This window comes from Sorex araneus, chromosome 11, assembly GCF_027595985.1.
Source record: "Sorex araneus isolate mSorAra2 chromosome 11, mSorAra2.pri, whole genome shotgun sequence".
In the NCBI taxonomy this organism is placed as follows: domain Eukaryota; kingdom Metazoa; phylum Chordata; class Mammalia; order Eulipotyphla; family Soricidae; genus Sorex; species Sorex araneus.
In genome coordinates, this window is record NC_073312.1 from 51,161,858 (window position 1) to 51,174,896 (window position 13,039).

General features: G+C 35.3%; 1 protein-coding gene across 2 annotated transcripts in view; it reads left to right on the plus strand.

Moving 5' to 3' along the window:
* The window catches only part of RNLS (renalase, FAD dependent amine oxidase), a 299,467-nt gene that overhangs the window by 214,079 nt on the left and 72,349 nt on the right, over positions 1-13,039 (plus strand). For both annotated transcript variants that reach the window (XM_004607498.2, XM_055119607.1), the window contains exon 5: positions 11,588-11,761. In XM_004607498.2, the coding sequence (XP_004607555.2) occupies positions 11,588-11,761 (174 nt within the window). The remainder of the gene's footprint in view (positions 1-11,587; positions 11,762-13,039) is intronic.

Here is a 13,039-nt window from a genome sequence, read left to right on the forward strand (position 1 = left end):
AACAGGAAAGCTTCTTCATTTTATTGCCTTTATATACATTTCTGGAGCTCTTCACAATTGTATCTTCCTATACCAACTAAGATAGTCCTTTTTATTGTTTTCCTAGCTACAGAAACAGCAATAATTATTATTTTTTAAATCTTTGTTTTGTTGCAAATATTTTATATAGGTATATAACATGTTCTACAATATTTAGAATATAAAATTTCTTAAATATTTTATACTTAAGAGACAAAATTTCTAACTTTCTAATGTTTTTAATAACCCTGTAAGTTATATCCTATGAAGAAACTGAAGCCCAGTTTCAGTGAGTTACAGTACATACATCACATTATATTGATACATACTCTTTAGTTTGTTTTGGAACCACATGCAGGGCTTACTCCTGGGTTTGTGCTCAGGGATGACTCTCGGCGGGCTAAGGAAACCATATGGGGTTCCAGGTTTGATCTCAAGTCAACCATGTGCAAGGCAAATGCCGTCTCCCACTATACTATTGCTCCAGCTTCTGACACAGACTTATTTATACACAAATGCAAGGTATTTTTGATGAGGCTCAGAAATGTGAGTGTTCAGGTTAGGACAGACTATCATCAAATCTTTTAGATCATGGTGATACGAACATCAGATGAGTAATTGTCAGTAAAAATTAAACAGTTCAAGAGCCTGAATAAAGTAAAATAAAACAAAGATAATAAAGAAAAATGAACAAGATTTTACTAATGTACAGATTTATATACTAATAACAGCATTGCAAAGAAAAGATAAATTAATGTGCAGATCAAGACCAACTTTTTTTTAATCAAGTTGAGATTTTTGTTAGTCCGGGGGGTATATTGATTTTAAAATAGTAAAATGCTGTACACTTTCACTATATGAAGTCTGGTGCCACTTAGATTCTTCCCTCAAGTTCAGTTTATTTGCTTTGGCGTTAGCTATACATTGTAAGGAATTGTTATTATGTATACAGAAAAGAAGCTAACAGTTTTGCAAAGTATAGGATGAACATATTTCTGAGTGTCCTAGAGCTTACAGATTCTGTGTTTTGCTTCAATACCACAAATTTAAGATCATTACAAACATTGCTTTCTAGCTTCTAAAATTACAAAACCCTTGAAGAAATTAATTCTTGAAGTCATTTCCTCAGTTTAAATAACTCTAGCCATAAATATACAAATATATATTGGTATAAAAATATGCAATGACATGTAATAAAGTTTTTATTATTATGAATTTTAGAATGACTGTATTGCTCATGAATGCCATGGTCATAAAGTAATTAAATGGTGGGTTGGGAAAAATGACTGTAAAATATATGACATTCTCTGACATTTTGTATAACAACACAATTTGTGCTTTTCATATTCTTTCTCATCTGAAACTCAGATATTAAAGTTTAGAATGCATGGAACTAAGATGAACATTTTTCAACATTGTCAATATGGTTTCCAAACTTATTGTATATATTTTGCAAACACAAAACAGGAAAATCACCGTTGTTTCTAGATGAAAAAATGAAAGTTCCCAAAGAAAATATTATTTTGTGTCTCATACCAATATCAACCCTAAAGTCTGCAAAGTGTTTTGCTAAAACATATTTTACAGTGACTTGCATATTGCTGTATGCAGAGTGAACCTACGGTAAACAATGCACACATTAAATAGTCTCGAGGCTGTCAGAAAACAGATTCTACATGAATGCATGATTGTTTTTATAAGCATGTGGTTAGAACTAGTTGCTTTAGAAACAACTATCACTTTAGTTTCATGGGCTCTCAATCCAGATAAAGAGAAGAGTGGGTAGATCATATATAAAACAGTAGAGTGTAGACTTTATGTGATTGGGATAAAGTCAAAAGAATTCAAGGAAAGTCAGCTATATCCACATGTATATAACTAAATGCTTTTTATCAAAGACCACTGGGACATAATGATAAGAAAGTGTTAGAAGTAGAAAGCAGAGGAAATATTGCCCTATTTCCTTGACTGATTGTTTCTTATGATTATGGAGATAGGGAGCCAGCAGGGATTAGAAATCTCTCCTGGGTTGCTGGAGAGAGGGAAGAGGGCTTGATTCATCACCAGTGTTGGTAGCAGCATGAACAGTTTCTGTCCTCACAGTACATTTGAAATCTGCCTCTCCTTCTGCCTCCACTCCCTATATGACAGGACTTCATCTTTCATCACAGGAGTCTATAAATTTGCTCCTAAAATAATACCTTGTTTATTTCTGTTCCTACCAGAAACAAAATATGACAAAATCATGATCAAGGAAGGAATAATATATGTGTAAAACTCTGGACCTATCTTTTTTTCTTCCCTTTTAAAATGCTCTTTGTGCAATGTTAGGCTCACACAAAAATTTAGGAAATAATTAGCTTCTCTTACTAGATACGGACTTAATTGCTCTAATATGTCTATAGCTTTTAATGAGTTCTATTTTAAAAGAAGAGCTTTGAGTGGCACCTAGATGTTCCTGTTTGTATTCAGTTGGTGATTCACATTATCTCTAAATATATAAGTGTAATATTAGTTTAAGCCAGCACAGCAGGTAGGGCGTTTGCCTTGCACATGGCTGACCCGGGTTTGATTCCTCCGTCCCTCTTGGAGAGCCCGACAAGTACCCTGCCTGCACAGCAGAGCCTGGCAAGCTACCCATGGCGTATTCTATATGCCAAAAACAGTAGCAATAAGTCTCACAATGGAGATGTTACTGGTGCCCGCTTGAGCAAATCGATAAATAACAGGATGACAGTGCTACAGTACTACTAGTTTAAGCCTAAATTTTTATCAAAATACTTTCATCAAGTGACCAGACAGTACATCAAACTGCGTTTCTTTGGCATCTTTTATTTTAATTTAATCCTGGGATTAGATTAGGATATAAAAACATATTTGCAGCATAGTAGAATAATGGTTACCACCAAAACAGTTTTATTTATAAAATTTAGCATTCTATTTGAGAAAATTTTTAAAGTCTACAATTGATGTTAGTGGCTTTGGAATGCTGAATATATATATATATATGGCATATATACGTATATATATAATCTGAAATGCTCTTGTCACCTTTGCTTAATGTTTTCAAAGAAATACTTGAATTTTGAATGTTACCATTAAGAATTTTAAAACTTTTTCTAAAATATGATCTAAAGTCTTGAAGTCAAGAACTATAGTGATGGGTTTTTGCAATGTCCTTATTAGGTGCCAGGCATTGTGCTAAGTTCTTACCTACTATTATTTAATTTTTTAAAGTATTCTTTGAGGAAGGTACTAATGACTTTCACATTGCAAAGACAAATACTTAGAAGCAACTTGACCAAAGATCACACAGTTGAATATCAGAAATTGGAATCAACCTCCAATTTTTCTAACTCCAGACTTGATGCTCAATACAAAATTGAGCAAATATTTCTCCAGGGAATACCACATAGTTATAACTGGTGAGGTCTCTCACCAATAATCTCCAGATTTATTGCTTGCCAAAACTTTATTTGAAACCGTATTTCTAAGCTTAATGACTTCTATAACCATCAAGTTAACCATCAAGTCCAACTGAGAGTTCAGTTTATTCCAGGTGAAGTTAAACAAGACTGGTTCTATGATGCTTTTACAGAAAAGAAATAACACTAGAATGGTAAAAGTTCAAGTTCTAACTAGCTTGCTGGAATAACTTTTTATGGGAAATGGGTCTTTCAGCATTATTTCTACAGTCACTTTGAATACAGAGGAACCATCTTTTGTGGCTAAAATGCTATTGTATTTTTGTACCCACAGAACAACATAGTCTAATTTTAGAAGTTGAACTGATGCATAAAATTTTTGAAATTCTTGAAATTCAACATAAAAGATAAAAACAATAGTAAATATATCAAGAGAGCCTATATTCCTTGATGCAGAGATTAAATAGTTATAGTTGACTTCCAAACTTCAAATATCCCTGAGCTGAAATTCTTTACATATGGTGGCAAACCAGTAAATAAGAAAATCTCTATAATTCTTTATTTTTTAAAGGCCTTTGGAAGGGGATGTAAACTTTGAACACTGACTTTCAATGTGAACAGCATTCCATTGGCTAAAGTATTGATAATGAGTGCCAGTTAGTGCTAAAAGATGTTTGTTTCACTTTCAATACTGAAATATTTACAGTTATGTCAATAGAAGTCAGTAGTAGATGAAGATAAATACAGTTGAAGGAAGTGCATTATTTATGAAAACACAGACTTTCATATATCAGAAAAATTTTCCCACTAGGAATACACCTGGACTCCAGGGTTTGATTTTAAAAGGTTAATCATTTCATACATGTGAAAGATGCCATACATTGCTTCAGAATGTTTTCCAGGAAGAAATTATAAGAAATTATGGTTAATTCTTGTTTCATCCAGGATCTTAGCAAGAACAAGTTAGCATATTCAAAGATTTATAACAGAAAGATTTTAATAAAGGGGAATTTACAGAACAGGGGCCAGAATTAAAGCAACCAGAAAAGTGTAGTATGACATCATGTTGCAGTAACAGTAGGGAATCTGGACACATGGACCTAATGTCAAAGTGTCTTTTGCACTAGGAGAGTTGGAATCTTCAAGAGCTGCCTGAAAGGACCATTAACTTAGAGTAGTGCAGCGTTGCCGGCGCCTTCCTGCCCAAGGAGGAAAGAACAGAAGGAGTCAATATCCAGCATGTCTTCCACTATTAGTTTTATGCCAGTACCTCTCTTTGGTCAAAAACACCCAGAAACCAGAATTCAGGGAAAGTCACCTACAAAGAGGACAGTAACCAGGACATAGAGCAGAGCAGAAATGGATGTGAAGGAATAAAAATACCAACACAAATCAAAACTAACATTTGACATAGATAAGGATATAATTAATGGAACTTTCTTTCACAGATAATGAACAAATAAATCGCTCACTTTTTCTGAAGATATATTTAATATTAATTGCATTTCCAATAATCTGTCTTTGGATAATAATTATAAACTTAGATAAAGAACAAATGTGTGCATAACATTTCTAATTATAATGGACAGAAAAGGAAACAGATGTCCAACATTAATGGAGTGATTAAGCAAATTACACAAAACCCATTCCATCAAATTTTATGGAGGCTTTAAGACTGTTTACATAAAATTGTATTTATCATATATGCAAGCATCTATAGTAGTTGCTGTTTCTCAAAATAATGAGAATATGGCGATGGGTGTCCTTTATAAGGATGTACTAATATTATGGAATACACTGCATCATACATCATTCTAGGACCACAGTTTCAGACTCATATTTTTTCTAATGTAGTGTTTCACTTTTCTACTGTCACTTCAAAAGTTATAGAAAATAAAATTGCTATTAACTAGAGTAATGCCACCTTTTTCTCATTTCGTCTTTTTCTCAAACACCACTTTTCTTTCTTTTTTTTAATTGAATCACCATGAGATACTTTTACAAAGCTTTCATGTTTGAGTTTCAGTCATACAATGATCGAACACCCAAGCTTCCACCAGTGCACATTTTCCACCACCAATGTCCCCAGTGTCCCCAGTATCCCTCCCCATCCCACCCCTCCTCCTGTCTCTATGCAGACAATTTCCTTCTTACTCTCTCTCTACTTTGGGGTGTTATGAGTTGCAGCACAGATACTGATAGGCTGTCACATTTGGTCCTTTATCTACTTTTAGCACACATCTCCCATCCGGAACTATCCCTCCAACCACCATTGACTTAATGATCCCTTCTCTATTCCAGCTGCCTTCTCCCCCAGCTCCTGAAGCAAGCTGCCAACCATGGAGCAATATTCCTGGCCCTGTTTCTACTGTCCCTGGGTGTCAGTCTCATTGTGTTATTTCATATTCCACAAATGAGTGCAGTCATTCTGTGTCTGTCCGTCTCTTTTTGACTCATTTCACTTAGCATGATACTCTCCTTGACCATCCACTTACAAGCAAATTTCATGACTTCATCTTTCCTAACAAGTGCATAGTATTCCATTTTGTAGATGTACCAAAGTTTCTTTAACCAGTCTATCTGTTCTTTGGTATGTGGGTTTTTTCCAAATTCTGGCTATTGTGAACAGTGCTGCAATGAACATACAGGTGCAGATGTTATTTCTACTGTGTTTTATTTGCACCTTCAGGATATATTCTCAGTAGTGGTATTGAGGGGTCATATGGAAGCTCAATTTCTAGTTTTTGAAGGAATGTCCATATTGTTTTCCAGAAAGACTGGACCAGTCGACATTCCCACCAATAATGAGAGTCCCTTTCTCCCCACATCCGCGCCAGCACTGGTTGTTCTTGTTTTTTTTCTTTTTTTGATGTGTGCCAGTCTCTGTGGTGTGAGATGATACCTCATTGTTGTTTTGATTTGCATCTCTCTGATGATTTGTGATGTAGAGCATTTTTTCATGTGCCTTTTGGCCATTTGTATTTCTTTTTTGAGGAAGCTTCTGTGTGTAATCACCTTTCCCCAGCTGCTGTGTAAACCCCTTGGCTCGGGTTACACTATGAGGCATTACACATTAAATGATGTTCAAAGGTTCTTCAGGTGGCTCTCTCTCACCGCCCTCTCGAACCGCTTCCCCACCCTGGATGGCCATTGCCTTGGGCCAATGAAGGAGGAGTGGGCCAAGCTGGTTGGTGATTAGTTGCCTTTGATTCCATCTTGTCTCTCCCAAACTCTGTCCACAACTCTCTGCATCTCTGGCCACAACTCTCTCCCCAACTCGCAGCTCTCTCTCTCTCAGCTCTCTCCAACCCTCTCTCTAACTCACTCCACAATGCTTTCTCCAACTCTCGCTCACTAACTCTGTCTCTCGCTCTGCCCACAGCTCCAACTCTGCCATTCTCCAACACTCAACCTCTTTTTACTCTGTCCCCCTTCTCTCCTCAGCCACTTTAACCATCTCTTCTCTAACCACACCTCCCAAATCATGCCTCCCCACAGGAAGCGCAAACAACATGTTTTTCAAGCCTTCCTGACCACCTGCATCCCACTAGGGCAAAACAGCACTTAAGGTGGGTTTCTCCTCTTCCTAGACCCAGAATTTAATTAACATCTTTAATTCTACTTCCAAATATTTTCCATTCTCTATGGACACGGTAGTAAACACATTTAGGCTTGTAGGGCAACTTCTTGGAGATATCGCAACACAGACTCAGACTACAGTGCTCAGGCCGGATTAATCATTCCTAACCCTAGCAGGGCCCATATCTAGTTATTACTTTTTGGATCATGACAGAATTTGTCCCTGGACATGCTCTTAACTTATAGTTAAGCTTTATGGCACTTTGGCTAGGCCCATTTTAATGCCAGGGTAGTTCACCATTTGCCCTGGGTCTATCCAGTCCCTAGTTGGTACCCTGCTTTGAGGGATCTAGGAAGTAAGGGCAATTGAGGCTTAAGTCGAGAGAGCAGATGTCCAGGAGGTAATATCTGGAGTCAATTAACTCTCAAGTTATAGGCTTTTCTTTTTAACCGTCTTCCTGTGTCTATACAAAAAATAATTGCTCTGAAGTAACTAACCACGGGCATTAAGGAGAAGAGAAAAACAATAGTTACAAGTCAGCAGAGTCTGATCAGGAGGCAAAGGTAATTGACAGGTTTGGGGAACAATCAACAAACCCAAGCTCCCTGTGGCCAGGGAGGAAGGGCAAACCAATGTTATCCCACACTTCTGTTCATTTCTTCTCCCCATTTTTTTTTGATAGGGTTAGAGGTTGTTTTCTTGTACAATTCTGCTAGAGTCTTGTATATCCTATATATTAATCCCTTATCAGGTGGGTATTAGGTAAATATTCTTTCCCATTCTGTGGGCTCTCTCTGTATTTTGGTCACTGTTTCCTTTGAGGTGCAGAAGCTTCTTAGTTTAATGTAGTCCCATTCCTTTATGTTTGTTTCCACTTGCTTTGTCAGTGCTGTTTCATCCTTAAAGATACTTTTAGGTTCAATGTCATGGAGGGTTCTGCTTACATTTTCCTCCATGTACCTTGTGGATTCAGATCTGATATTGAAGTCTTTAACTCACTTTGATCTGACTTTTTTGCCTAGCATTAGACAGAGGTCAGAGTTCTTTTTTTTTTCCCTCAGGCAGCTATCCAGTTTTCCCAGCACCACTTGTTGAAGAGGCTTTCCTTGTTCCACTTTATATTTCTTGCTCCTTTATCAAAAATTAAGTGATCATATATTTGAGAGTCTGTGACAGAATATTCAATTCTGTTCCATTGGTCTGCGGGTCTGTTTCTAGTTCAGTACCATGCTGTTTTAATTCCTACTGCCTTGTAATACAGTTTGAAGTTGGGGAAGGTGATACCACCCATCTTCTTTTTCCCAAGAATTTGCACACCACTTTTCCATGACAGTATGAATCCTGGCTGCTTTATCTTCAAGGTATATTCAAAACCCTAAGAAAGTAAATCAAAAATACTCTCAGAATAAAATAAATAAGTAACAAAATATATTTAACGTCTTGATATAGGCAAAGATTTCTTAAGACAAGACAATTTTTATGTACTAAATTAAAATGTACTAAATTAAAATTAAAACTGTTCATCAAATCACATGATTAAGAGAGTAAAAGGTGAAGCTGATAAAGAAAAGGAAATTTTCACAACTTATTGTCAAATACAGAATATATAAAGAACTTCTACAAAGCAATATGAAAACGGAAGATAACCTTCACCCCAAATATTTGACTAGTCACTCATAAAAGGATATTCAAATAAACATGAAAAGTTTTCCAAATTTTTTTTCACAGATTGCAAATTAAAATCACAGGGTGATATCACTATACCCCAAATTTAGAAGACAGAGTACAATAACTATGGGTGAAGCTAAAGTTTCATATACTGCTTGTTGGATCATAAATTTTTCCGGTAACCTTTAAGCACCATTTTTTTTTTTGCTTTTTGGGTCACACCCAGCGATGCTCAGGGGTTATTCCTGGCTTTGCACTCAGGAATTGCTCCTGGCAGTGCTTGGGAGACCATATGGGATGCCGGGGATCGAACCCGGGTTGGCCACGTACTAGGCAAACGCCCTACCCGCTGTGCTATCTCTCCGGCCCTTTAAGCACCATTTGGTAGTATCTACTAAAGCTGAGTGTATCAGAACTCTATGATCTAGGAACTTTGTGCCTTATTCAAAAGAAATGCATATTATGTTCTTTACATAACATTTATAATTGCTAAAAACTATAAATAATCTTAAGGTTCATCAACAGTAGAAAGGATAAAGTCTACTTTATTCATATAAGCAGTATTATCTCACAAAGAGAATTAATTAGCTGCAACTACAATTAATTAAATACAATTACATGTAACAGCATTTATAAATATCACAAGTGTGATACTGAGTGAAAGAGGGCAGCCACAAAGAGTACATACCGTATCATTCTATTTATATGATGTTCAAAAACAGCTAAACTAATCTATGGTGTTAGAATTCAGGATTACTGATTACCCTGACCTGGTAATGAAGGTGGAGAAGTAGACAATGAATGAGTGGATGAGAGCATCACCAAACAAAACCAAAAACAAAACAACATAGGAAATAAGCAAAATATATTGTTATTTTATTATAGCAAAGAGAATAAAATTACATAAACAAAGAAATAAAGCAATTTACTAGCTCCTATTTGGGAATATTGCTCGTATTTCTGTTTCCTTTTCTTCTGCATGTCTTTCCTTCCCTTTCTTCTCTTCTGCATGTCCTTCACCTACCCCTCAGCCACACATGTACACACATATGCTGCTATTGGCATTGACACTAGAAAATGGAGGACTAACATTTTCACTGATGAAAACATGAATGTAAATAACTCTGTTCGATACAATTTTTAATCTCTTTTCTTGCAGAATAGTCATAAAATGACTCTTCTATGTGATATGTTGTGTGCATAGTTTACAGAGATTATGTAATCCAAGTGATTCAGAGTTAAATGATGGAATTAGGCATTTTTATGTGAGCATTGTTTTGTGGCCAGTGTTCTCTTGAATGCATGATAGTAAAGTAACTTTTTTAGATTCCTTGCCAAAATAGAATTGTTTGGAAAGTAGTCAGGGTCATTCCCTTTAATATGTCATAATAAAAAGATCCAAACAAAATAAGATCATGCGATTTGGTTCCATCTTTATTTCAGTAGTTAAAAAGAAAATATTCTCAAACTCAGATAATTTTTTTGTATAAATTAGTATGTTCAGAAATGAGATTGTTTCTGTCAGAAGTCTCACTTCCCTGTTCTCAAAGTGAATTGTAGCGCCCCGGGAGCAGACAAGGGTGTTTAAGGTTAGTTTTGTTTCTATATAGATATCCATTACCTTTTCAGAGGGTTACCCAGTGGGATTTACTACTTGGCAGATTGTCTAAAAAAAGAACTAAATGTGCAAATGTACATGTCAGGGAAGGAAAAGGTCCAGTTTGGTTGTTAACCTACTTGACCCTTTAGTTTGAGTTTGAAAAAAAATCTTTAGATCCTTTTAGTTACTAAATAGCTGACAATACAATTTAGTTGGCTTGCTTTTTAACTGAAAGAAAAATTGCTACATTTTAAGAACCCTACATATTAAATACACGGTATGTGCTCAATCTCTAATATTTATCTCCATCCTCTCATTCTTGGAAAGCAGTTAAGCATGATATCAAACCATGACCTTAAAAGTGGATTAGGTAATAAAATGAAGCCCAAGATACATTGAATGTAATGAGGTCAGTGTCAGAAGGTCATTTGTTCTTCAAGCATTTAAATCTTTTAATATGGCAGAAAATGACGGTTGAAGGGATGATGGCTTTTACTTCTGAGTACGAAATAACCATTAATGTCAGAGGAGAAAGCAATGTCAAAAGTCATTCTGAACCTTAAGACTACAGATTTGTAAAGGAATTGTAGAGTAATAAGGATCTGCGTATGGTTCCTATGTTGGAATTCTTGACTCCATTTTGACCACAGAATACGAATGCTATGTAACTGGAGCAAGTGATTAAATCTCTATGACTTTCCTTGGAGGTGTAGAATGAGGAGCATAAAAAAACTAAATTGAAAAAAAAACCACCAAACATAATCTATGTTTCAGGACTTTTCAGAAAATCTAGAAAACTTTAATTATAAAAATTTTTTATGGCTAGGAATACGTTATGAAAACATGCAGACTGTATCTTCCTACCTTTAACATGGAAATAATATTCTACCTTATAAGATTGTTATTAGAATAGAGTGAATTCTTGTGCCAGCTATTTGGCAAAGACCCTGACTTATAATAAGTGCTAAATATATGGAATATATAATGTTGCCAGATAGTCCTAGGATATCATAAGTTGAATAGAGCTAGAGACAGAACTTGGTGTCAGATTGTGAGAGTACCGAATCCTGGTCTAAAGTGTTTGAGCGTGTTAAGAGTAATTGTACCAAGATCAGCAAACACTATAGAAAGAAATTAGAATAATGTTATTTTATATTGCCTTTCAAACTTTATTATAAGTTAGATTGAATTGATGCAAATGTTTGGAACCAGTTTCAAGTAGTTTTATATTTGATACACTGAAAAGAAAGATGATATTTTCTAGTTTGATGCCCTGTATTTTTTTTCCTTCCACAGTAATTAGTGAATGTCAAAGGCAACAACTGGAGTCTGTGAGCTACTCCTCCCGCTACGCTCTGGGTCTCTTTTATGAAACTGGCACGAAGATTGATGTTCCTTGGGCTGGGCAGTACATCACCAGTAATCCCTGCATACGCTTCATCTCCATTGATAATAAGAAACGCAATATAGGTCAGTACCCCTATTATTCCCCTTAAATACAATAACAATGGTGGGTGTAGATCATGAAAAATGCTGTTTAATTGAGTGTTGCCATTCTGAACAGAGCAAGGATTTCACTCTAAGCCACAAGGGATAAAATTTAATGTGACATTTGGCCAGTAGTAAAATACATGGTAAAACTAATAGAATTTTTTTTAAATCACTCCTCACATGTTTTGTATTATGGAGTTCTTGAAAATGGCATCAGAAGATTTAAGAGCTCAAAACTGGCCCAAATTCTATTGCTTTAATATGGACCCATCTATCTCTAAATTTATCGCATGATTTTTTTTCTGGGTGGAATTTGCATTTGTTTGTTTGGTTATGTTTTTATAAACTGATAAGTGCTGGAGTTTCTGTAGCCTATACTAAAAATTAAAAATGAATTTTATTATGGCTTTTATGAAAATCCTTAACCTTGGTTTAATTTTATTTTATTTGCATTTGTACATGAAGTTACTTCATATACAATGTAAATAAAATGATAGGTAAATGTTTCAGAGGAGTTTGCTAGAGAGGAGCAAATTCTCCTTCATTTTGGTAGAAGTCAACAACAAATATGAGATTTGAATTGTAAGAATAAACATAGACTGATCGCTTCAGACATAAACTAAATGTGTATTTTTATTTGTAGAATTATGGTGATGCTTGAGGACTGCTTTTTGTGGACTAAACTGTAATGATCTAAAATGAGTAAAGTCTTGAAAGGAATAGTCATTTCAATTTGTTACAGTGTTTTATGGTACAGTGATGGTTTCATCAAGCCATTAGTTAGAAGTCTTGTTTGATAAATCACCAACTAACATCTCTTGGCTTGCCAGAACTTTATAATGATGGAAGTAGGCTGGGGTATGGTTTTATATCAGAACACATGATCCTAGAAAAATGTTTCTTTTATAACTTAAAACTCCCTAAGGGTTACACTGTTTGTGTTAACTTGATATCACATATATATATAATCAGCAGTTCATGAAATACTCCATCATAGCAGCAGACTAACCATTTTTAACTCTAAAACTATTTTGTTTGAGAAATGAAAAGTAGTTTTTGACCGTCCCAAGTTCTTTATCATGAATTAGACATACTTTGTTTATTGCTTCATAAGATATGGTATCTATGAGGAGATATTTCATGGTATAAAACAGAAAGCTTTCGAAAATTTGCTTAAACAGCCTAAAGACATTCATTATATTATCTACTATGGGCTTCATTGAATGCCCTTCTCCAGTATTCTTATATTGAAGCCCT